This window comes from Protopterus annectens, chromosome 6.part1 (genome assembly GCF_019279795.1).
Source record: "Protopterus annectens isolate FY-2018-M chromosome 6.part1, PAN1.0, whole genome shotgun sequence".
Classification (NCBI taxonomy): domain Eukaryota; kingdom Metazoa; phylum Chordata; order Ceratodontiformes; family Protopteridae; genus Protopterus; species Protopterus annectens.
In genome coordinates, this window is record NC_056738.1 from 65,391,927 (window position 1) to 65,419,639 (window position 27,713).

General features: G+C 40.6%; 1 protein-coding gene across 1 annotated transcript in view; it reads left to right on the forward strand.

Annotated features, from left to right (window-relative positions):
• BBS5 (Bardet-Biedl syndrome 5) overlaps positions 1 to 27,713 on the forward strand; it is a 793,745-nt gene that overhangs the window by 89,026 nt on the left and 677,006 nt on the right. The window contains exon 4 of the mRNA XM_044075486.1: positions 11,043 to 11,092. Within this exon, the coding sequence (XP_043931421.1) occupies positions 11,043 to 11,092 (50 nt within the window). The remainder of the gene's footprint in view (positions 1 to 11,042; positions 11,093 to 27,713) is intronic.

Consider the following 27,713-nt stretch of genomic DNA (forward strand, 5'->3'; position numbering starts at 1 on the left):
TACAGAACCAACTGATATTGCCAAAATCCTGACAGATAGATTCAGTGCAAACTTCACCCCTCTCTCACCCCCTAAAGGGCCCATCTCAATACCAGAAGGATACCAAGTCCCAGTAATCACAGCCGCACAGGTTAAAACCGCACTCTCCAAAGCCAAGAATACAGCATCCATGGGACCAGACAACATCCCGGGCTGTGTTCTGCACGAACTACAAAACGAACTAGCACTCCACCTAAGTGCCATGTTCAGTCATAGCCTCACGACAGGCTTTGTGCCTAATGAATGGCACACAGCTACGGTTATCCCACTCCGCAAGGGCTGATCCACCATGGACCCCAGGAACTACCACCCCATTAGCTTGATGAGCCTGATCTGCAAAGCCATGGAATGTATCATCATGGAACTTATAAACAAAGGCATACATAGCCTTCAGACTTTGGACCCCACCAAATTTGGGTTCGTGAAAGGCAGATCATGTCTCCTAAACCTGACTGACTTCTTTGAAGCAGTCTCCAGAGCCATGGACGAGGGTAAAGTGGTTCACACAGCCTATCTGGACCTCGCCAAAGCCTTCGACACCATCCCCCACTCTGGTATCATAGATAAACTCACTAAACTGGGCATCAATGCCTATGTCACGCAATGGGTTGCAAGCTGGCTTACTGACAGAACCCACACCATGAAAGTAGCCGACTCCAAATCTGACTCCAGACCAGTTACAAGTGGAGTAGCACAGGGCTCAGTCCTGGGTCCACTCCTGTTCGGCATCTACTTCTCTGAAGTTCAGGCCAACACAGAGGGTCTATGGCTAACAAAGTTCGCAGACGACTGCAAACTGGGAGCCATTATTGAATCCCCAAATGATCTGGACATTCTACAAAAGGGCCTCACTGAGACAGATGCCTGGTGTCATAGCCATGGCCTCAAGCTCAATGCCAAAAAATGCATAGTCATCCCCTTTGGGAAAAACCCTTTGCCCATGAACTATCACTTAGGCAGTAGTCCACTTAACATGGAAAGTGTGATAAGAGACCTAGGAACGCAGGTGGACAGTAGTCTCTCCTTTGATAACCACATCGCCACAGTGGTCAGGAAATCCTTCTATGTGGCACACCTCATCACAAAAGTTTTCTCATCCAGAAAAAAGGAGGTCATTGTTCCTCTCTACTCATCCCTCATTAGACCTATTATAGAGTACAACTCCCCGTTTGGTATGTACCTCACAAGACATTTACAACAACTGGAAAGGCCACAGAAATACCCCACAATGAGGATCACCGGCCTCAAACAGATGCCCTATGCAGACCATCTCAAAAAACTCCAGCTCTACTCCGTCGCATATCGCCTTCTCAGAGGTGATCTCTGCTTAACATACAAAGCTATGTGAAAGCCAGAGTTGTTGGACATGCTACACTTACAAAAATCCCAATCCCTCTGAGCCACATGCTCCAGGGACATAAACCTTGTCACCACAAGAAACAAAACATGCTGGAGGGATAGGTTCCTGTCCCAGAGACTTCCCATTACTTTGGAAGAGACTGCCCATTTATGTCAAGCAGAACACCTCATTAGCCCTCTTTAAGAAAAATCTTGACGATTGGATGAGAGATAGGAAATTCACCCCGGGGATCACTTCTGTGGCTTTGCACGACAGGGGCACAGGAAAATAATTTTTGGGTGGTGAAAGCCAGGAAATCTTTATGGCTAGGCATTTACAGGCCCTAGGGCCAATAGCCCAGTACCTACCTATGAACCAATGAGTTCTGTTATGGTATGTTTCATGACTTTATATGTAAGAATGGCGAGGCTTATGGGCCTATAATTTGAGAGTTACAGTGGTTGTTCTCCTTGCATCAGGCACAGACCTTGTGGATAACCTGAGGGTGAACAGTGCAGTGGTAGTGCATACTTGAAACTAATAAGAATGCAGCTTGATATGTTGTGTTGCCTTATGGAAATATTATTTTTAGCCTTTCACAAGGATTCTAAGACTAGTTCCAATCTGCTGGGCATTGAGTTTAGGAGTTCATTAAGTAGGCTACCCCAAATTCTCAGTTGCCTCAAAACACTGTCTGCTGAATTGACTTGCTCAGGATTACTCAGAAGGCAAATGAAAGCTGAGAGAATTAAACCCTCAACCACAGGAAGTTCACTGTTAACTGGAGTAGAATACTGATCCTAATTGACAGTTTTCAGGCTGTGCCCAGTTGAAACCAAAAGTACACTAAGCATAAAGCATTTTAATGGGACATTATGAAGCATTTAAGAAAAAGACAGCTGATTTGATGTGCAACATTATTAAACTAAAATTAAATACACATGTTCAGCAAGAAGTGTGAATATTCAGATCAATTGTGTGTATACAGCATGTCCAAGAAAGAAAAAATTGTTTTGGGGGAGCAGTGTGAGGAGGATAAAGGGGGAGGAATAATAAGTTAAATATAGCATGAGGAGAGAATGAATACATATGAAAGAGTTATTTTATGTGAATAAATGGAGACGTAGTACATGAAATTATGTGAGGGGAATGAGTATGTATTGTCTTCAGGTAGTGCCTTGGAAAGTGTGATTTGGATCTCTGGGAGCTCAAGGTTTGGGTCATTGGTAATTTGATACGAAGTGATGGTGTTTCTGACAAAAATACATTCTTCCCGCAGTTACCCAAGGATCTGAAGGCATAATAGGCACTAAACTCAGATATAGAGAGAGTGACATCAGTACATTGAATGATGTCTCAGTACCTACACATATGTAAATTGCTTTAGTTGCTGGAAGCCCTTTGCTTTTTACATCTTTCTATTTAGAATCCTGCTGTTGACTAATGCCACCATGATGTTATACAAGTTTGAGTTTGCTGTGTTGCAGTGTCCAGTAGGGAGACTCTGCCTTAACAAAGCATTATGGGGAACATAAAGGATTTTGCCAGTATGTAGAATCCCTGATCCCTGTAAGCCATCCCTGTTGATGCAGGACGTTTCATTTCCTATCTTGTCCCAGGCTGATATATACTGGATTCCTTTAGAATGACACCAACTACTTTGCTTATTGTTAAAGCAAATTATTTTGTTTTTGTGTTTAGGCATCATTCTTGATGCATGCATAATACTATTTAAGACCAGTGTCTTTCCTGCCTCTAACACATACATAGTAAGATTCATCATGTCTCTTTGGGTGCAGCTCCCCTGGTCTTTCACTCCCACATGAGCCATTATTAGGTCATAGTCACATTTGTCTGGTTTAAGGGATATTGGGGCCTTTGTGAAATCATGGATACTGACACTGGACATGCAGCTTACAGTCAACCATTTCTTGTCTAGTCTGGTGAATGTGGAATCTAATGCTTAAATATAGTTACACATAACTAAAACAATTCCGAGTTAAAACATTCCCAGCTCTGGAAGCAGACGTAGTGGGCCTTATGGGCTTAGGCATGCTTTTCTTCTGACTCTCAGGTGAGCTACATAGATTTGTGGTCTGTTAATGGAGAGGGATTAGGTGTTGCCATGTGCGCTTAAGACTGAGATCTTTGTGTATTCTAAGAGGGTTTGGCAGTTCTTTCCTTTACAACCTTTGCATATGTTTTGAACATACTGGTTAGCTGTGATTGATGTGGTGTTGTAGATGTATGATGCTACTTTTCAGCTTATTCCACTAATCAGCTAGCTTTTATCCCTTTGCAGTCAAAGAATGAAAAACAAATCTTGGCCAACTGGCCTTAGCCAAGAACTTGTAAATATTTAAGTAAAAAAAATAAAGTAAAGCAAACTACAATAAAGTAAGAGCAAAGGAAAACAAACAACTGAAGTAAGCAAGCTGTAAATTAAGAATTTTAAAATAGCTACAAAGCAACAGCAGCCACAGACCACTGGCAGGTCCCAAAATATTAATCTTTCCTTTTTTATATATTCTTTGTATAAACATTTTTACCAGCTAAAATATTTGTTCACTTATTCAGAAAAAAAGATTGGATTGCAAGAAGATTCAGCAAGTTCATTCTTGAGCAGAGGCTATTAAATTCTTTCTAATCAAACTGTCAGTCATCAAAATTAGTGCTTTTTTGAAGTTATTGTTTCTTTTTTATTTTTTTTGTACATTTCCATATAAGTAACTACTATAATCCATAATGAGTTGTTGAAATAAGTTTGGCTTCCAAAATCAATTAGAATTTCATATTATAAATTATTTGCTCCCAAATCAATAGCTGATTTCAGACTACAAGCCTTCTGTAGGTATTACTTAATTTGTAAATTATCTAAGTTATTTAAAATATTGTTTGTGATGTTAGAGTTGCCTACTTGGAATAAAATATGGCCTAAATAGATATCTGAAGTTGGGTGCAACCATTTTTAATTGCCTTTCTTAGATACTAAAGTATTCCACAATCTCCGGTTACATAAATTATTGTAGATTTAATTAGAAACATTCATGGTTTGCTAAAAGAATTAGAATTAGCACATGGTATGCAGTCTGGGCAGCTAATAGTGACCAGTGTTGTTATTTTAATTGGAGGGCAAATGACAAATGCAATATCTTTTTCTATGCTGAAACCACTGAATTTTGCTAACTTTTTTCATAGGAATTCTCATCATCAGTTGAAATTTTTAATGATTATAATGTGCCTAAGGGTTGCACAACCATTTTAAATGTTACCTGGATAACCCAGCAGATGATCTTCAATGGTTTAACTTTCAATAATAGTAAACTTTCTTAGTTTGTTTTTGAAACAGACTTTGTAAGCCTCAAGATCAGTTTCTTTACCATATGACCAAGGCTTGAAAATGAAGTATAATCAATAAGTCTTTTGCTCTTCTCATTGGTATAAATTGGACCATAGTTTGTTTCAAAATAAATTGCATGTAAAACGTTGGCATTCTTCTATACCCTTTTCAAAAACTTTACTACACTTAGTTTATGATTTATCTCAGTGTATGCCTAATCTGAGCTAAGTAAAGCTTCTTTCCAACAATTCTCCCTATATGTGACAATGGATGCTGATGTCTTATATATTGTGTACTGCCCACCTGTGTAATTTTATGGTTGCTTATAAATAATAAAATTAGTTCTTTCATTTTTATGAAAAAAATAAAATAAATAATAGAACTTCCAGTTGTTTCTATAGATAAAGAATAATAATCCGGGAAAGATATTTGGCCTGGACAGACTACAAATAATGAACATTTTAATAAATATTATTTTTATTAAAGAACAACTGTATACTTGGGACAGTAGTTCCTATCAGGAGAGTTACACTTCATTATTTAAAGATGTACATGGTTTTGTGCGTTTAAGTCAGTATGTTATGGGGGTGTTCTGGAATGTGCTTTTGAGGATTTTCATTAAAACAAAAAGTCTTGTAAACTGTAACATAGGTTCAAAAGGAGAGGGCAAGAAACAACTGTATCAGTGATCAACCTGCCATACATTAGTGGGTGCACGTAACACAAAAGCTAGAAATATACATTTGAAAAAGCTGACATATATAATAGGTGGGTATAATACCTTCTTATCGTAATGACTACACTGTCCATATTATTTTGGAAAGTGAATGGCCTTACAGATATAGACAAAAAGTAAAGTATTGAATTATATTAAGAAGTGCAGAGTGCAAATATCAATGCTGCATGAGATGCATTTGGAAAGAAGAAAGGCATGTGAATTTGATAAAGAAAGGATTTTAGGATGGATATTCAGTAGAATATCCATGGCAAAGACAAAGGGGAGTACTAATTGCTATTGGAGCACCAATAGTGATACAAGAAGGAAAAAAGATAGTAATGGTAAATTTATGGTAATAAGGGGCTACTGGCAAGGGAGGAGGATTAAGCTGGCATGTATTAATATTCCACCTAAAACTGCTATTATGAAGATTAAGAACATTTTGAGAGAAATAATCAGCTTTTGGCAGGGAATATTACTTAGAGTTGAGAACTAGAACTTGATTTGCAACAGTGAGGATGTGTCTGGGGGACATAGAAGGGAAAATATAACACAAGGGCATATTTCTAAAGACATTTTTGAAAATATTTGGTATGGAAGATGTGAATTCAGTAGTAGGTACTCTGTGAGAATGTACTTATTATTCCTCAAGGTATAATAACTGGACTAGACTAGATAGAAATTATATTTCACAGGATTACATACATTTAATTGAAAACTTCGACAGGCATCCAATAACTATTTCTGATCACATGCCAATAATAACTAAGATAGAAATGCAGGGTGATGAAGTAAAAATGAAACAGTGGTGCTTCCCTACCTATCTGTTAAAAAGAGAGAAATTTAAGGAATGGGTAGTGGAAGTTATTTAAGCGTTATGAGGGAAGATAGAAATTTCTTCAGAAGTTATAGCTAGTGTGTGGGATAAAATTAAAATGGATTTTAAGAATAGGGTAGAAATAAAAGAAAGGGATGTATGGTTAAGAAGTAACAAGAATTATTTAGAGGGGCTGGCAAAGGTTAAAGTATTGCAGAGTAAGGGGAATCTCGGAGAACAAGAAGAGGTGCATTTGCAGAGTGGTAAAGACAATATAAGGGAGTATCCGGATAATATGCATGAGTCTGGAAAGATTGCTGTTAAGCAACCTTTTTTGATAATAATGCCAGAGCACAAAAGCTTGTAGCACAATGACTTAGGCAACAAAAAGTAGAATGGGTTGTTGTCAAATTTAGGGAGCCTGCAACAAGAAAAATAACCAGAGATCCTGTAGAGGTATTAGACATATTTTGGAAATTTAATGAAAAATTGAATAAAGGAGAGAAATGTGGAAATCCAGAAAGAGCACAAATGGAAGTACTTATGAAAGACTTAAGTATGCTAAGGTTAGAGGTAGATGAGGCTCAACAATTAAGAGTTGAGATAGGTGGAGATGAGATAATAATGGTGACATATAATCAATCTGCAGGAAAGTCTCCAGGAATAGATGGCATTCCTGTGGAAGTTTGGAAGCTAGGAAGGAAGAAAATGATAAAGATTGAGAATGTTTTATTTAACTGTATGTTCAAAGGAAGTGAAACACCAACATCCTGGAAGATGGCTGTGGTGGCTGTAATACCTACAGACAGTAAAACCCATCAGACCCAGCCCCATTTCAATTTTAAGCCATGATTATAAGGTGCTCATGTCCATAGCAACTAAAAGAATGGCAAAGGTGTTCCTGAAATTAATAAATATGGATCAGTGTGTTTTTGTTGGGGGGAGCAGACATTTGACAACATTAATAGAACAGTGATGATCCAGAGGGAGGCAGAATGTGAGAAAATACTGGTGTTGCTGATGGGTCTTGATGCAGAGAAAGCATTCAACAGAGTAAGCTGGGATTTTATAAGTAGGGCAAGGGAATCATTTGCATTCCCTGATTCAATAATAAGGTTAATTAGAAGGATATATGAGGGATCAGAGACAAAAATTAAAGTGGGAAGGTTCCTCTCTAAGTTGTGTCTGAACAGAGGAACCAGGCAGGGGCGTCCTCTTTCCCGTTTGTTATTTGTATTATATTCAGAACCATTGACAAAGAAAATAAGGACATGGTTGTCAGTAAAAGTTGGCTTTACTGCAGAAAATATTATTTTGTTCCTGCTAAAACCAGAAAGTGACATCTCAATGTTGTGGAACATTTTGAGACCGTTTCTTGTCTTTTCAGGATATAAAATTAATGAAGGTAAAACAAAGTTTATAGCTCTAAACTATGTATGCACACATGAATTAGTGCCGCAGTACCCATTATTTATGGGGACATGATAAAATGAAGTATTTAGGAGTATAGATTAAAAAAGATTCTGTTATGGCTCCTAAGTATATGTGGGAAGAGACTAAAGAAAAGATAATACAAAAACTGAGAAACTAGGAAGCTCATGTTTTTGCATATGAATAGCAAGATACAAGCAGTGAAAATGTTTTTAATGCCTTTAGTTTTATCTACAAGTCAGGTATATTTTGTCAACCAGAGGAGAAGTTGTGGATAGTAATTAATAGAGTTGAAGTATCTTATCTAGGAGGGGGAAAGGTCAAAGGTCAAGTGGGATAAGTCGATCCTTCTAATAAAACAAGGTAGTTTAGGATTACGTGATTTGAAAGGATATTTTGGAGCTACACTGTTGAGGAATATATACATAACACAAGCAGAAAACTATAATTCAAAGTGGAAAGGAATGATGATGAAGCAGTGGGGGGGATTCAAAAAGTAAGGAGAAAGTAGGATTTTGTTGCGTAACAACAACCATACAGAATTTTATATTCATAAAGTAGCAGAAATTATTCTAGGAACTAAGACAGCACGAGAATGAATGGAAAAATTAGATTTTGCTGATAGGGATGACTGCAATTTGGGGTATAAAGAATAGGCAAGAGAGGGATGGCATTTACTGGAGAAAACTGGCAAAGAAACTAAGGTACCGGGAGCAAATAACTAGAGAGGGAAAGGTAACAGACTGGGAAAAGGCCAAGAAGACATTTGGACTGCAGGCAAGAGACTGTCTTCCCTTGATATCAGACTATAGGCAAAGAGAAAGGGATCGGGGAATCCTAAGTGAAAGACTTGCTCTGATAGAGTTCTTAGCTGAATCTAGAGTAGAAGTTGCTGCTAAAAAGGAATAATTAGTAAGGCATATATAATATTGCATCACAATTATAGGAACCAATCAGAAGAGGTTATAAAAGACTGGGAAGAGAGATTGGGTGAACAACTCCCAAGAAAACAATGGGAGAGTGTGCGTATGGCTCCCGAATATGCAACAGAGTCTAGAAGATTTAGGATTTTTGCTTGAAAGTATTTGTATATTTGTTTTTATACCCCAAGCAGACTCCAAATAATTTTTGTTATGTAGATGCCAAGTGTTGGAGGTATGATGGTGTGGAAAGAGGTAACTGGGAATATGTTTTGGGAATGTAATGAGTTGGCAGACTTTAAAAATTCTCTGTCAGAAATATTGGGTGAGCAAATGGGTATAACTAAAGAAATTATGTTTTTTTAGCTGGGATACAGAATCTGAATTGCCTAAACATAGAAAGGCCTTGTTAAGTTTAATTCTGGGAGCTACCAAGAAAGCAACGACTAGAAAATGGCAGTTAAAGTTTAAACCGACTGTATTTGAAATAGCGAATATTGTAACAGAGGTAAAAGTACTGGAAGTTGGATCTTTAGAAAAGGGTAGAAGCAAATTACATAGAAAAAATGGAAATTGTGGGAACAAAACATGCAGGATAATGTATTGAAGAAGCAGTGAGGTTTAAGTGAAGGCAGAAATTGATCAATTTATGCAATGTCTGATTGATAATTTTACAGATGAATATGCGTTTGTATAATGTTTGCAACTGGGAATACGTTATTGTCATCTCTTTTCTTTTATATAAATATTTGTTTGCCAATGTCTTAAGTCATAAGTCAATAAAGGTGAAAAAAAGAACACCTGTATACATCAAATGAGGAACAGATTGAATGATTTCATTAAAATCACAATTTAAATACAGAGAAGAGAAAACATTCCAGCATGTAAATAATGTTCCAGTTGTAAAACCTAAAATAAATACAGAGTTAGTGCAGCTGTAACATGTTACAAATAGAATACTATAACCAGGATTGGTTCAAGTTGTCATCCTCTATTTGGCCAATAAACAAATATGTAGATGTTGTAATTCCTGTGTTAACAGCTTTTTGTACTTTTTATTTTTATTTTTCTGTATATTTAATCTGCATGTTTTTCAGATGATTGGTCATGTAAAAACTGGTTTTATTTACACTAATTTACTTGTATTATATATAATATGACTACATACACTGTAGACACACACACACACACACACACACACACACACACACACACACACACACACACATATGCACATGTTTGGCAGTTACTGCAGAAGATTAAGGCTATGAGCTGTTAATGAGCTGCTTCTTGTGCACAGGATTTGAGTCCCTTAGCCTTTGTTTGCTTACTGACGTGACTCTGAGCAAGTCAGTTAACCTAACATCTGGGGCAGTTGGAAAACTGGGCTAGGCTCCTCAATGGCTTCCTTGACTGCATGCCTAGTAACTACCTTTAAACCTGTTTGGTCAAACCTAGGTAGGGCTGTAGTGCCACATCCACTCTTTCTTGCAGTAAATATTGACCCAATGAACTGAAAGGAACATGGAAAGTGTGGGTTGTATAACAGAACCTCATGCATACCTGTATCAGTTCCTAGCCAATAGCAGAGCCACATGGGTTTGTCCTAGGGAAGAAACAAATGCTTTTTCACATCTGAAGACACTAATAAGGTGGGTTGACCCAACTGTTATGATCTGCTGTTACACAGTCCTTTCCTCAAAGGTATACTGTTAGGATAAGCATAATTAAGCACAGCTGTACTTTATCTCTGTATAGCCAGACACACATTGCTTTATCTTGTGATTTTCTGTTTATCTTGTGTGTGGAAAAATGTAAGATAAGTAGCAAATCATGAATGTGCGTCAATGTGATGGACTCTATGTGATGTTTTGAGGCATACCATTATAATCTTTACAGCTCAGCACAGGGCAGCTTGGCATACGTATCCTGCTATGTATATTTTCTTACATATTCCGTTTTAGAATCCCACCCTCTTGTAGAATGCAGTGGAAAATATTGCTAGGGTTTAATATTCTCTTTTAGGCTAGATGTTATTCCTCCCACTGTTGCTAAGCAGAATTATGCATTTGCTATTGAACTTGAATTAGCAACTTATTTTGGAATGTAGAGTAATAATCCATATCAGGATCTTGTATTCTGATTTCTTACATTTTCTATGCCCTTTACAGCCCACCTTCTTTCGCTAACATTTTTTTTTACTTTTCTTCAAAATTGGATCAACTTTTTAATTGTATGATTTGTGCCTGGACAGGTTACTTTTGTTATTTATCCCGTCTACCTTTGAAAACGCATTCTGTTACAATGAATCTTTTTATTATTGCATTATCATTTATTGCAACATTATTGTATGCTTGGAAAATGCTTTATAGAGAAGTGTGCTTATTGCATTTTCTACTTATTTAATACTTGCGTGATACTGTTTGTCTTTCTTTCAGCTGTTGGCTACAACTGCATTATAAACATTACAACCAGGACTGCAAATTCAGTAAGTTTTAGTACCTCTATTAATTTTTACAGGTTCAGTTGCAGAAAATTAGAAATATACATAAGTAGAAAATATGTTCATGTTGATTAGCCTGGCAAAAACCCACCACTACTGCTTTAACATAACTTCTTGATTAATATGTATTACTGTACATTTCAGAAATAGTGCATACATGAAATTTTTTTAATATGTGTTCCTCAATAAAGGTGCATTATCTTTTATGTGCCTGCCATTTCAAAGTCAGTATGGAGTAATGTGACAGTTGATTTGGAAACTTGAAAAACATATCTAGCTAAACTGCAATGTGAACTAGTAACTTTATTGATTGTTAGAAATATGCCTTATTGTGCAATTTATTTCAGCTTAACATGCTTTTCTTTGTACTGCATTTAAAATAAGTTGAATTCAGATTTTCTTTGAGACATGCCATCCATCAGGTTACATGCTAAGAGTCTGCTTTACCAGAACAGGTCAAGGAAAATTTTCTTGCAGAGTTTATTCTGGAGTCTCGCACATGCATTAAAAAAAAAAAAAAAAAAAACTTTCCTCTGAGTTAGCTCATGACACAATGACACAGAGGCAACATGTTTGGTCTCATTGCCAGATAGCCATGTTTTGGAATAAATCTGGAGCACTGGAAGTGATGGCTGAGGTGAAGAAAAGATGTAACAGCCTGTGGCCTGCTCTCCTTTCTCTCTGGGGAGGTCTGAGAGTCTGAGTCACTTTATTCAGACATGCATGACCTCAGAAATGAAAACCCATTTCTTGTTCAGCTACATTAGGAGAGGAGCGAGTATGATGACATGCTTGTGCCACCAGAGTGTGATTATATATGTTGAATGAGAAATTTTAAGAAACAAAACATCTTCCTTGTTAATGTGCCTGGTATTATGAGGACCTCACCACAGGCAAGATTGTGCCTCTATAGGTTAGCATTTGGAGACAGAAATATCAAAAAAGATGCCAAATGATGGACAAGGAATCCAGAAAATACTGCATGGGATGCACTGCTTGTAAGTGAACCTTTCAAAAAATCTTAAAAAAGAAAATATATCTGATGTTATCAGTCTTGACATAATCCTTGACTGTGGGCTTGGTTCTGAGCCTCAGAACTGACTCGGACGTCTATTTCAGCTCGTGCCTTCCAAACTCTCGAGCCAGGCTTTTACCCATAATGCTCCTCTCAAGATTACCTCAGATCTTGTTTGCCACTTCGTGTGTCAGGCACGTTCAACCACTCTCGAGCCTTGCTTCAAAATTCAGTGAGTTTTTTCCTTCTCTAAGCTTATTTCTTTCTACTAGTAAACTTATTTTTTACCAGATCCTCTCCTTTCTGTTTCCCACATGTGTGAGTGTCCTTATTATCCATTTTTCTGTTTACTGTTGGTAGTTTTCTGCCAAAGTACTATTGTTGGTACTCCTCTGTTACCCTTCTGGATATTTTGCTTACCATAGTTGGTATTTTCCTCCCTTTATATATCTCTATTAAAAAAAAAAGCCTTTTTCTATTTGTGTGTGTGATGGCTGAAAAGGCTGAGTTGCCAGTTAAGTCTTCTAAAGGCACCTCAGGCTTTAAGAGGTGTCTTAAGTGTCAGAGCAAAATGTCCAATTCAGATGCACACACATTGTGTGTTTATTGTTTATTGTTTAAGTAAAGTCCATCTACAAGAGAGTTGCTCTGTCTGCCATGGCTTCTCCACCATTACTCGAATGGAATGTAAGAATAAGCTTATTTTGAAAGGCCTTTTGAAGAGTGACCGACTTCGAAGAGGCCATTTCTGTGTCGAAAACCGAAGACAGTTCATCTTCATTCTCTTCTCCTTTATCGGGAAAGCATCCTTCCTTGGTTCCAAGTGTATAGGAACCGACAAAGAAAGCTTTTAAGAAATCTCCAGTACCGACTGTTTCAATGGCACTGAAGACAGGACATAACTCCAAATCAACAAAAACATTGGAGACAACATTGGTTTCATCAACACCGACAGAAGATTTGTTACAAGAAAAACTTCAGTTGATATCAGTATCAAGAACCAGGTACTCCCCTTCTATTGATCCTTTTAAGGGTAGACCTCCCAGCTCCTTCATCGATGTCAGACTGCCTAGGTCTCCATCAACAGCATTGGTTCGATCCACTAAGAGTCTCTCCAAGGCTGACATTATGAGACTGGTAGATCAGCTCCTTACTGTGAGGGGATCTTCTTCGGTTCCTAGCCAACCTGGCATCAGAACCACTCCTGCTATGACACCACCTATTCCTCCTCCAACTCCAGTTGAGTCTTTGGAGCCCTCGATTCTGACACTCCTGGCGTCGACTGTCTTTGCTCCGGTAGCAATTTCGTCTCCGGTTCCGAAAGCCGCCTTGAGTACCTTCGGCCCTTCAGCACAGGAGGCCTTCTGGCGTCGAGACTTCTTGGTCAGGTATGAGGGCCATGGGTCGGCTTCTTTAACTTCGGAGCCATTCATGACCCTTGGTGCTTCAGTTTTTGTAGGACTGACCCAGGCTTCGGTTTTGGGGGTTGCCTTCTCGGTGCGGGGTGGGATCTCTGTTCCGAAGGAGTCTATTTTGGATCCAGGCTGTCATCCCTGTATGGGGGGACAGGCCTTCCGAATCATGGAGAAGGCCTTGACCATTGGGGGCTCACAGTCTCTGCCATCCCTGTCTGGACAGATCTCCACATCCCTTCATCCGGAGCTTCCATCTGTTTCATTCCCGTGACAGAGGGCAGAAGTTTTCCAGGATAGACCCACCTTGGTGGTTTCCTCTTTGGACACTTTTCCGGAGCATCCCCCAGAGGAAGTACCCGCAAAGAAAAAGTACAAGAGGAAGCACTTAGACTCCCCGGAGGAGTCTTTCACCGAAGATACTGACTTCAATGAGGGGGAAGGTTCCCCCAGCTCACCCCTGATGATGTTTCCTTCAGGGACATCTTGGAAATCCTAAAGCAGAGGGGTGGCTGGTCTTCCATCCAGCCTTCTTCCGAGGAGTCTGTTTACCTGGAGGCTTTTCGTGCCCAACCCCCTACTTCTTGGATCTCTTCACCTGCTGATGATCTCATTAAACTGATCGCACAGCAGGCATGGAAGATGCCTGACTCCATCGAACCAATCCCCAAGAGACCTGATTGGATCCTCTCAGCCCCTAAGGATTAACAACACTGGTCTAAAGGCATACCTGTTGATGCCATGGTGATAGCAGCAGCCACTAAGAAGGAACTTGCTGAGGAAAGTCCAACTATCCAGCCTCCTAACAAGGAGTCTAGGACTATGGATAGGTTTGGGAAGTGCATTTACGCTTCAGCGACCTTTGCTGTCATGTCCCTGAATTGTATGGCACATTTCACGAGATTGCAGAGGGATCTGATCAAAGAGCTGTTGGATACCCTCTCAGGAGCAGTAGCTGAAGGGGTGCGGGACAAAGTTACTTCTCAACTTGCCACCCTTAAAGCCGTTTCTAACTCGTCCATGAGGCTGATTGTCAACACAGCTGAAGGAACGACAAGAGTGGCAGGTTCAGGCATAGCCATTAGAAGGCACTCCTGGATGTGCTTGTGTGATTTTGTGGAGTCATTTAAAGCATCATTCGTTAGCGCTGCATTTGACAGATCATCCCTGTTTGGCCCCAAAGTTAGAGACATGCTTGCCAGAAGTGAAAAAAATGGGAAGACTCTGTTTGCTGTAGGAGTATGTTTCTCCACTCCTCAGAGGCCTTATTCTAGGAACCAGAGCAGTGGGAGACTATGGTTTAAGAAATACCAATTGCCTTTCCAGGATTCACATGGCAAGGACATCCCCTGCGGCAGAGAGGGAATTAATAGAAGATGCAGCCCTAGAGACAGAAATGGGCCACAGAGTCAGGGGTCCAGAGATTCCTTCTTTGGGACTCTCTACCACCACCCCTGAAAGGAGGCCTGATTGTCCTCCTCTGTAGGCAGTCGGGGGATGACTTTCTTTGCACCAAACCCACCTGGCAAATAATAACTACAGACAAATGGGTGCAGAGAATAATATCCAGAGGTTACAAAAGTCCACTATCTTTAGTTCCAAAACCCCAGAAAAGACTCCCGGATATTCCACCCAGTCACAGAGCAGCAGCAGCAGTCATAAAAATTCAAAGACTGCTTGGCAAAAGAGTCATCCAAAAAGCCCAACCAGACCAAATAGGATCTGGATTTTACTTGAGGCTCTTTTTGGTGCCCAGAAAAACAGGGGACTGGAGACCCATCTTGGATCTCAGCCAGTTTAACAAGTCAGTCCAGCAAACTAAATTCCGGATGGTCTCAGTACAGTCGATGCTTCCATTCTTGGAAAAAGACAATTGGATGTGCTCTATAGATCTCCAGGACGTGTATTACCACATAAAAATGGACAAATGCTCAAGGAGGTTCCTATGCTTCCGGCTGGAAGCCAGTCATTTCCAGTTCAGAGCACTGCCCTTTGGACTCAACTCAGCCCCCAGGGTATTTGCCAAATGTATGGCAGTAGTTGCAGCTCATCTCAGACTGCAAGGGTTTTGAGTTTTTCCATATCTTGATGACTGGCTCCTCACCGCTGCCACCAGGCATCAGTTAGAATTGGCAAGATGTATATCTAGGCATTGCAGTAAACTACAAAAAGTCAAATTTACAACCCTCACAAAAACTAGAATTCATCTGAGCCCTGTTGGACACAGTTGCAGGAATTACTTCACTCCCACTGGAAAGGCTACAGTGTTCCAGCCAGATTAGTCATACAAGCATTAGGCTCGATGGCAGCCTCAGTCATTCTGGTTCCCTTAGCAAGATATCACATGTGAATCTTACAATGGTTACTAGCCTCACAGTGGTATCTGATAGATCATCCAGTGTTTCACCCATCTTGATCACCGATTGCTGCAAACAGGATCTTTCTTGGTGGCTCCACTCGAGCGAGATTGGCCGACTATTCATCCTTCCGCAACCCCAAGCCAGAATGACTACAGCTGCCTCCCATATAGGGTGGGGGGGGGCAGTATCTGGGAAGGACAGTCCAAGGCACATGGTCCCAATTACAGGCCAACTTGCACATCAATGTTCTGGAGATGAGGGCAGTTCTGTTAGCAACATAGGCATTTCAAGATGTCCTTCCTGTGGGAACAGTAGCAATTGAAATATACGTCAGTAGTTTGGTATATTAACAAACAAGGCAGAACCAAATCTTTCCCATTATGTCGAGAAGCCCTAAGAGTTTGGCAATGGGTGAGTTCTTCCAACTGCTTTCTCACAGCAATGTACATTCCAGGAAGCTCCAGTGTGATAGTGGACAAGCTGAGCAGAACCATTCTCATGCCTCACGAGTGGTCTCTCAATCCTGTGGTGGCGAAAGAGATTTTTCATCACTGGGGCCAACCTTGCTGCAATCTTTTTGCGTCCCCCTAAACAAGAAGTGTAGCAGTTACTTTGCCCTAATCCCTCCTCCGGGAGAGTCACCCAGAGACGCTGTTCTCCACATTTGGCCCCCTGGTCTCCTTTATGCTTTTCCCCTGACTCCCTTGATATCCCATTTTCTAAAGAAAGCCAAGAGGTCGGAGAACTTAATAATCCTCATTGCTCCCTTTTGGTCTTGACATGTTTGGTTTCCTTCCTTTGGCTTCATCTTCTTCAGAAACCATGGATACTGAACCCTGCTTTGGACTTGCTGTCCCATCCAGAGGGCATGGTTCATCCAAACCTCCATCACCTCAAGCTCACAGCATGGCTTCTCCAATTTCCATGATTGCCAGGCATGCATCCCTTTCCAGTCCTGTCCATAAAATCATTGTTCCACATCACAAACCTTCAACCAGGAAACTGTATCAAAGTAAATAGGAAAAGTTTGTGAATTGGGCCCTTTTGAACAATCTTGATCTTTATATGACACCTGTTCATAAAGTCTTGGATTTTTTAGTGAACCTCTATCAATCTGGTTCTTCTACTTCAACAATTAAAGTTCATCTAACAGCAATTTCAAATTCCATATAGGGTTTGAGGATCTATATCATATATTCAAAATTCCAAAATATCGAACACCATAAGTTCAAACTTGGAATTTCGAATTATGATAACAGCAAACACTCAGAACACTGGGAAACAATTTGCCGTTCCGAGAAACAAACACACAACACAAGCACACCAAAATAAATACACCACACACATACAGCTAAAAAACCCAACCCTACACTTAACCATATATACATTCCTAACTATCCACTTACCTTAACCCGCACCCTAACCCTAAGGTCCGTAACTATCGCACATATACCCTACGAAACTATACACAAACAAACTAATTAATACACACACATACAGTTAACAAAACCCAACCCTACACTACACCATACATACATTCCTAACTGTCCACTTACCTTAACCCACACCCTAACCCTAAGATCCGTAACTATCGCACCACAGTGGAGGAAATAGCAAAGCTACAGAACGGCCCACCAAAGTCTTGCCCTAGGTAAGATTTCGATGTTCCGGGGCTTCGTTATTTTCATCCTTCAATGTAGTGGGTTAGATATTATGACATTTGAAGTTTTACAACTTCGAAGTTATAATATAGACCCAGAGTTTGAGGGGTCATCCCTTATGTCACACCAACTGTGTAAAGCCTTTTTAAAGGGCGTTTTAATGTTAAGACCCCCATTTAAAGAACTCATTCCCCCTTGGGATCTAACACTAGTTCTTCAGTTTCTTAATTTTTCTCCCTTTGAACCATCAGCTACTTGCGACTTAGTTTCTGACTTGGAAAACTTTATTTTTAGTCACTACCACATCTGCAAGAAGGGTTTCGGAATTTCAGGCCATGTCCTCCAAACCACCCTAAATAATATTCCACAAAATAGGGTTTCCCTTAGGACTAATACCTTCTTTTTACCAAAAGTAGTCTCAGAATCTAAGATCAATCACTCATTTCAACTTCCAGTCTTTTTTCCTAATTTTTTCAACAGAGGAGTACTCCCTTCATTTGTTAGATGTTCACAGACAGTTACATTTTTATCTTCACAGAACAAAAGACTTCCGAAAATCTAATCAATTGTTTGTTTCCTTTTCTTCCCTTTCTCTAGGCAATCAAGTTTCAAAGGTTACCTTAGCAAAATGGCTTAGAGACTGTATTACATTTATTTGCCAATCGAAAGGGCTCTGTCCATCTCGTCCTGTCAAAGACCATTCAACCAGAGCTGTGGCAACTTCTGCAGTTTTTCATGCCAGAGTCTTTCCAGATGACATTTCTGCAGCAGCCACTTGGGCTTCTCCTCATACCTTTATCACGCATTACAAATTGGATCAGGTCTCCAGGGGTCGAGCTTCATTTGGTTCACTGGTGCTCTGAAATATACTTCTGTGCGACCTCCCAAGGTTTAGGTAGCTGGGGACTGTCCCACAGTCAAGGATTACATGAAGATTGACAACATCAGATGTGTTATCGATCTTCACTAATCCTTGACATTCCCCCCCCCCCCCCGTCCCCCAGCCTGAGACTCTTAGTGGATCGAAATCTTACAGGACTGGCATTTTGTTACAGACATCATTGAAGGCATTGTATGCCAAGGAGCTAGAGAAGACATTAAAAATCTTGGTGGTTACTGGATTGACATATTTGCCTTTTTCTCATTTTCTTGGTGTTGTTCCTGGCATTATGGGTAAAAGCCTGGCTTGAGAGTTTGGAAGGCACAAGCAGAAATAAACGGGTCTATATTAGAACACCGAACTTTCATAATTTTGAGTGTTCTAATATTGACCCGTTTTCAGCGAATGCTGAAAATATCGAAGAAACAGAAAACCACATTTTTTCCTTGGGAAAGAATTTGGTTATCCATTAATGTTGCTTCGGTATTTTCAGCACTGTGGTGGAAAGTTACGAGTCAGGTTCAGGTAAGTGTGCGATTGTGTGGACGTGAGGGTTAGGGCGGGTTAGGTGAGTTAGGGTTAGGGCACGGGTGAGGTGACTGTGTGATAGTGACGGACCTTAGGGTTAGGGTTTGGGTTCCCTGTTCCCTGCTGCTAGAGATCTTTTAGATGCCCGTCTTCTTGCAGGTGTTTCTGTTCCTATGTATACCTTGTGGGAGGGTTACATGTTGGTCTCTTTTGAAAGTCATGGTTTGAAACTTTCTACTTCCTTCACAGAGTCCTTCAAATTAGTGAAATATATAGGAGACAATTTCCCTGTTTTTAGGATGATATAAGTAGTGATGCTCTCTTTCCAGAGAGTCTTCTCTGAATGGTCATTCATTTGGGGAACCCTCTAGCTTGTGAAATCCACTGTGGATTGGGTGGTGGTTCTTCTTTCCTCTCCTCAAAAAAAGATGAACCACGACTTAGAAAAAGGAAGGAGGGACCCTGTGTCATCCCTTCCCTGAATCCAGTTTTTAATGTGGTCTTTTTGCAGCCTTAAATCACTAGATACTATGCTTTCTGCTCCTGAGATGGTGTATCCCTTGTAAATACCCACCATTGAATAATATACCATGCATTGTATGCATCCTAAGGCCAAATTTTGTGTAATTTCCTTAGCTTAGTGTAGGATTCGTATGACTTATCATTTCGCCATGTTTCCACTGCCTACAGTCAAAGCTGTTGACAGGTTCCGAAAATGGTATTTTGCTCTGCCGAATTGGGTTTGAGAGCTCTCAACTGCCTGTTTCCCCTGTTCCAGTGTCAGTCTTCCTTGGTTAATTAGTCTTTGGAAAAACTGTCAAAATTTACTGATCCTGGGTTCTATAAGTCCAATGAGAAGGCTGCACCCTTGAAATTACGGTTCAGTGTCATTAGTTGTCTCACTGTATGTTTGGATATGCTGATACAGGGCCGGGGCAAGGACCTGATCCAGCACCATGCAATTGCCTAGGGCTCACTGGCTGGGTATTTGCCACAACTTTTAGTTAAACAAGGGCCCACTGGCTGCAGGGGGACACTGGTTGGGGGCTGCCACAGCTTTTAATTAGACAATTAAAAAAAATTAAATTTCTTCTGTAAGGACTTAGTGCATTGTGCTATTTTTTCAATAAGGACACACTCTACATCTGTGCAAACTTCTTTAGTACAACGCATGCACAGCCAGAGACAGATCCAGCACTAGGTGAGCTAGGCAGTTAACTAGGGCCTGCTGGCTGGGGACCTTCCACAACTTTTAATTAAACAATTTAAAAAATTACATTCCTTCTTTAAGGACACACTCTGCATCCACGTGTGTGCATCTTTAGTATGACACATGTACATCAACCCGGATTTAAACACTGAAACTTTCTGCTGCTGCTTTCATACGGGATTTAAACATGCATAACTGCCACAGAACTTGCTGCAGTGAGAGAAATGAGCCATTCCCTGTGGTAAGGGTGTGTGAGTGCGTGTTGCGCGCGCGTGTGTGTGTGTGTGCGTGTGTGTGCGTCTGTGTGTGTGTGTGTGTGAGAGGTGAGAGTGTGTGTGTGTGAGACTGAGAGTGAGTGTATGCATGTGTGTGAAATGTCCTAGTTAGGGATGGCAGGTTAGTTAATTAACTTACTCAGGCTCAAACCCTCTACCTTAGCTGCAGAAGACAAGAGCCTGAATCCTTCACACTAACTATTAGACTGCTCGCTTAGCCATCAGAGGTGCATTTTCAAGGAATATATGTTACAGTGCATTTTGGAGGAATGTGAACTTCAAGGGAAGACAAGTTTATTGTTGCTCATGCTAAGTCTGTTTTTAGTGTGCAACTATTTTGTTTAGCAAATGGATATCAGTGTTTGCATTATCCCATTTGAATGCAGTGTTAGAAGCACAACAGGTAGCATACTTGCCTTTGAAGCAGAAGCCTGTGGGTTCTGTCACACCCTGCAGATCGACTGCTGATACTCCAGTACACTTTAAGAGGGAATATGGGTGCTGAACCCCTGAGTGAGGCCTCCTTTGGATAATATGCCTAGTAACTATGAATCTGTTTTCAGTTTGCCAATCATTCCGTATTGCAGTATAACTAGTATTATAGCCAATTTATTCTTCAAGAGCCTTATTATTCAAATTACTTTTACTTTTACAGAGATTGTGCATATTGACTGATATTGGTGGATTGTAGTGACAGAAGTTTGAGTGGCCTTCTGTGGTGGAAATGTTCTGAAATGGGCAGTTTTGTCATTATTGGTTCATATGTTTTGTTTTAATGCTCACTGAAAAAATGTTCACAAGCTACAAATTTAAGACACACTCTAACAAATGGCACTGTATTATACAAGGAATATAATTTAATACAATCAAGAAGGTGAATCAATGAACAAATGCATATGTGTGTGGCCTTAAAATGTGTGCAAGGGGCCTATGGTTTGAAAATAACCCAAAGATAAACTTAATTATCCACTGACCAGATGCATTTTCTTTGAATGTGTGTTTCAATGCAGTTTCAATGACTGTGAGTTTCAAGGGCAAAGAAGTTTACTGACGTTCATGATAAGTCATTTTTTTCATTGCGAGACTGTTGTTTGGTTTAGCAAATGGCTATCAGTGTTTGTGCTATAAAATTTGAAATAAAAAGTTTTAAATTAAATCCAAATATCTGTAATCATTGTAGAAGGAAAGAATAAATTAATGTGCACACTGAAAGGTTTGAATAGTGTTTTTGTGGTAACTGAGAAAAAATAACTAAGTAATGGGATACTGAAATGGATACGAGGAGGGGGACAATCCATTACTTTGCCTAGAACCCTATTAGACCATGATCTGGCTCTGGCCAGGGCAGTAGTTGACTGTACAAGTATGTGCTGAATGTCTTGGTTGAGGGTGTTCTCTTATCATAAGGAGCTTTGTCAGGCTGTACATAATTTTGTTTATTTGTTTTATTTATAAATCAAACTACGCTGATTGCTCCAGGAACCCTTTATAGCCACAATCCAAGCACTGAAAGGCAAAAGTTACAGTTACTTACATTACTTACATGGTACAGGCAGTACTTCCAGTATAATATGAGTGAAGGGTTGTGACAAAGCAGCTTTAGAGATTGGCAAAACACAGTTTTAAAATATTTGATGAAGACAGAAAATTGAGAGCAACAGCTGGTTTGATAGTCTAGATGTACAAAATGATATGAAGGGCACACAAAGCAAAAAAAAACATTTTGCAGCAAACTCTACTATACATGCAAGGTGGGAAGGAACTGGGTAAAAGATGATCTTTAGTATATTGTTTGCCATTTAATATACAAACAGCAGTTTTACACTGTTACACATAACTACCAAAATTTGTGCTTATTAAAAAAGCCCATTAGAAACAATTATTAAGACATCTACTGCTCTGTTGGCATAATGGTTAAGGTCTTCATCTCCCACGCACAATATACAAGGTTCGATCGTGACCTCCAACCAATGCCTGTTTGGAGTTTGCACGTTCTCCCTGTGTCTCCATTGGGTTTCTCCCATATTTGAAAAACATGCTGATTGTTTCCATCACAGAGTCACCAATGAATGGAGCTATGGGCAGCAGCACAGACTCTACATGTTGCCGTATAGGGGGAAGAGTTGTACAAGACCAACCACTATGGGCATCTACTGTGGTGCGCAGTATCCTCAAGATAGGAGAACATGGATTACAGACTGTGCACCGTGGCAGGGTTAGCCACTTGATTCTGTAAAATATGGCTCTAGGTGATTCAGTCATGTTGACTAATGTCGCCAAAATGGGCAAGGGTAGTTACAGGTGATAAGTGGGTTGAGGACCCCGACCTACTCGGACCTACTCCAGGGACCCTTGCTAATGGTGGAAGGGGTATATGTGCCCCTATTGGACAGTGTGTGCCCACCATATAGCCCAGCAGCCCTGGGTCAATAAACTACTGGCCGGCCGGTGTCTAAGTGCCCAGCCTAGGTTGCCTGTGTTAGCTCTTGAGTGAAAGCTGGACATAAAACCAATCAACCTACCAAACTTGAACTGAGAATTGCTACACTTAATGTAGGTTCACTGACAGGATGCAGCTTGGAAGTGGATGACATGATGATACGGAGGAGTCTAGACATCCTATGTATCCAAGAGATGAGATGAAAGGGCAGTGCAGCAAAGCCACTTGGGATCCAGACTCTACTACTCTAGAAGGGGACAGCCTAGAAATGGTGTAGGAATTGTGGTGAGAGAGAGGCTTCAGAAGGCAGTGAGGGATACCATCAGAATTAATGACAGACTCATGGCAGTCAGACTCCAGTGTAATGATAGGGCAGTATTGATCATCTCAGCCTATGCCTCACAGTAGGGTTGTGATAGTGAGGAAAAGAGTGCATTCAGACAGCAGAAGCAGGGTCTACTAGATAAAGTAGGACGTCATGAATTGGTATTGATAATGGGTAACTTGAATGCACATATTGGGACAGACGGAACAGTATATGAGGACTGTCTGGGTTCACATGGGTGGAGCAACAGGAATAAAGAAGGAAAAGCCATTCTAGACTTCTGTCTGGCAAATGGCTTGATAGTAGCCAACACATGGTTCAGAAAGAGAGACAGTCACAAGATCACATACAAGAGTAGCTAACATGCAACTCAGGTAGACTTCCTCCTAGTAAGGAAAAGGCACTGGGGTAGAATCCATGATTGCAAAGTCATCCCCAGTGAAACAGTCATCCCGCAGCATAAACCGCTAGTTGCCACAATCAGCTGCAAGCAGTGGTCAATACAGACCAGGTTGAAAACCTAGAAGTTGACTGGAGAGAAAGTACAACAGTTCAAGGAATTACTCAGGACTCTAGTACCTCAAGAAGAGGAGGAAATAGGTGGAGTTGAACAAGAATGGCAGCACCTAAAAACAGCATGTGTCAGGACTACAAAAAAGATATTTGGCTGAGCCAGGTATGGAAATTAAGGTACATAAGGAAACCTGGTGGTGGAATACAGAAGTCCAGGAAGTCACCAAAAGAAAGGAGGGGTGTAGGAAGAAGTGGGAGATAGAAAAATCTGACCAGGCTAGGAAAGACTACTGGCTAACAAAGAAGCTAAGAAAGAAGTTGCAATAGCAAAGAATAGGGCGTCAGAGGCACTGTACCAACTTCTGGAAAGTGGCTCAGTAAGTGGCACAAAGAAAGTATATCAAGTTGCAAGGCAAAGATAGAAAGATAAAGAAGATAGTCAGACACCCTTCGTAAGGAATGCCAGTGGAAGAAGTATTTCCATCAGCTTCTGAATGAGGAAAACCCCACAGAAGCTGTACTGCACCAGAAACAGGCTACAATGAGAGAAGAAGAGGAGCCCACATTATAAGAAGTAAGAACAGCACTAAGAAAGATGAATTCATGGGAAAGCAACAGGCTCAGAGGAGGTGATAGCCGATATGATAAAGATGCCAGGTGAGGTAGGGGAGAAATGGCTCCTGAGGGTACTCACAACAGTGTGGAGAGAAAGGCATATCCCAGATGACTGGAGAATAAGCATACTCGTGCCAGTGTACAAGAACAAAGTGGGGCATCCACAACTGTGGGCAGTACAGAGACATCAAACTCCCATCACATTGCATGAAAGTTCTGGAGAGGGTGATTGATAAACGGATACACAGAGTAGTAGAATGTAAGATGGGAGATGAGTAGTTTGGATTCAGATCAGGATGCAACACAATTGACCCGATGTTTGCAGCGAGACAAATACTTGAGAAGACGCTAGAGATGAGGAGAGAGCCCAACTGGGCATTCCTAGAATTGGAGAAAGCATATGACAAGGTCCCAAGAAAGCTGATCTGGGCAATACTGCAGTGGTTTGAAGTCCCAGAAACATTGGTAGAATTAATGCAGGCTATGTACAAGGACCCAATGACTCAAGTATGAACAGTTTTCAGCCTCACAGAAGGGTTCTCAAGTGGGAGTGGGTGTACACCAGGGTTCAGCTCTGAGCCCACTGCTCTACATACTGCTGATGAACTACATTAGCAAATAGGTTGGAGGGGGCAGATCAGCAAAGTTGCTGTAGGCAGATGATGTGGCATTACAGGCAGACTCTGAGCTAGAATGCCAGCAAAGGATAGGAGAATGGATTGCAAAACTGAAGACACGTGGAATGAAACTAAGCACAGTTAAGACAGTGGTAATGGCAGCAAACTGGGGAAATCAGAAGAAGCTGAGAATAGAGATAAAAGAGAAGATAGTGGAACAGGTAAACAACTTCAGGTATCTGGGAGGGGTGGTTGAGGAGAAGGGAAGTCTGAATGAAGCGGTCAAAGCTAGAATCAGAGGGGCTGCAGCCAACTGGCGTAAAGTGTTTGGTGTAGTCAATGACAGAAGAATGTCAAAGAAGCTGAAAAGTAAGGTGTTAAAAACAGTGGTGCAGCCAGTACTACTGTATGGTACAGAAACCTGAACAGTAAAGGCAGAACAGTTGAAGAAGCTAGAGGTGATGGAAATGAAGTGCCTCAGAAGAGTGGTAGGATGCACACTGTGGGACAGACAAAGAAATGAGGACATAAGAGCAGAAGCCAAGGTTACTCCAGTTGCAAAAAAGATCAAAGAGAATGGATTATTGTGGTTTAGACACATGCAGAAAAGGAGAAAACAATCTGGTGAGGAAGATTTCGGACAGACAGAAAGAGGGTAAGAGGAAGCGAGGACGTCCAGCAAAGAGGTGGATAGATTGTGTGAAAGAAGATCTGTGACAGTCAGGCATGAGTGTTGAAGAAGGCAGGAGTGTGGCACTGAATTGTGAGAGTTGGCGACAGTTAACACAATGTCCCAACCCCATGTAGAAAAAAATGGGAAAAGGGGGGCTGATGATGATGATGATGATGTTGTTTATGATCTAGTGCTTTGGCATTGTGTTCCCTTCAGATATTATTTGAGAAGCAGTGTATTGCTAAGGCACTAGAAGTCTTAGTAGATATATTTTTATGGGCCTTTTTGTTGTTTTCTGTCAGTATAAAACTGCTCTATAGTATTTCAGAAGCACTGAGTACAACATTCATGCAAGGGAAAATCACTTTTTATAGTTGAGGGTATGTATAGTACCCCAGGTCTGTATTCGCTTGCAGGAATTTTGTTTACCATTATGAGGAGGGGGCTTATTTGTAGAAAACAGGCCATGTAAGCATCAGGTATTTCTACATTTCTGACTCTGTCTGCAATGTCCATCGGGAGGCAGGCAGTGCTACAGTAGTTCTGGTTACCAGTCCTGACTACCTGGATGGAGAGATGGTTTCCCTTGATTTCTCTGAACCTGAAGAGCTGCAACTTGACACAAATGAGTTTTGAATGTTCTAGAAAAGGGCCACATTCTATAGTGGCCTGACCTGTCTCTTATCTCGATCCTACCTGGCTAAAGAGTCAGTGTTGGGGCAGTTAATGTTACAGTTCTATTCGTTGCCATATAAGCCTGTTTTTAGCCTAAGAGCTGGGAAGCAGATTCTGTTCATGCCTCTTCCTGGAATCCTAGAAGTCAAAGCTGTCAGTAACTTCAAAAGGCATGCAGATGCTGACACTACAATTACTGCCTTTTTCACCTTGTGATTTATATGATGTTACTGAGCTAGAAGGAGGTTAATATACACATCATTGCTTGAGAGCCTCTCTGATGGTGTCTGTGCTTTGCATTAGGTCAGCTGTAATTCCAGTACAAGATGCTGCTGTCTGCCCTGTTTCCTACCTCTAGAGTCCTTTATTGGCATTGATGGCCGACTCCTTGCAGAAGGATCCTCTAAGCTTCTCATACTGGGATGACTAGCTGATACCTCTTCAAGAGAATTCCTGTTGGGTCACCCTGACTTAGGTGATGCTTTGTTTGCAGTCCTTAAAGGTAATGGTCAGCTAGAAGTCCACTTTGTTTCCACTACATAAAAAAAATATTTTCCACAGCAATTAACTAACCTTAAAAACAACCCAAAGACTTTCTGGAAAACCCATCACATCACTTCTCACCTCGGGGTCCGCACAAAATCCATCTCCACACCCAGATAAGACACCTACAGAAATATCTAATGCCCACTTCATTGGCAGTAAAGCTGCACTAGTCTCAGGCTTTAACTGTAATACAAATTCCAATAACTACAAAAATCCCCTCTACCAATACCCTACTGTACCTTCTTTCTCTTTACAGCCAGTACCTACTACATCATTTCATAAACTTCTCCTTAAGCTAAGTCCTGCTCATCATCCAAAATCTTCCATCATAATACCTAAAACTTGCTGCAGACTGCTTACCCAGTTAGCATTCTTATTAATCACTCTATTTCAAAATCATATGTCCCCACCCTCTGGAAAAAAATCAGTCATAACCCCTCTGCACAAGGGAGGTAAATCTAATGAACTTACAAACTGTAGACCCATCTCTATCCATTCTCGTCTATCCAAACTGCTTGAAAGATGCATACATATACAATTGCAAAACCACCTTACCCATAATAATCTCCTCATATCCATCCAACATGGCAACATGGCATCAGGCCTAGTCATAGTAAAACTGCGGCTATTATCTCATTTACTGATATAGTAAATAAAGCTAAGAACTCCAATCTACACACCTCAGTAGTACTACTAGATCTATTAAAGGCCTTTGACATGGTGTCACACAACAAATTACTTCAGCAACTATCAGCAATAGGATGTACACCACCCTCCAAGCAATGTTTTAACAGCTGCCTATAAAGTGGCAGAGTTGCCTATCCCTATACAGGACCATCAAAACTGGAGTCCCCCAGGGAA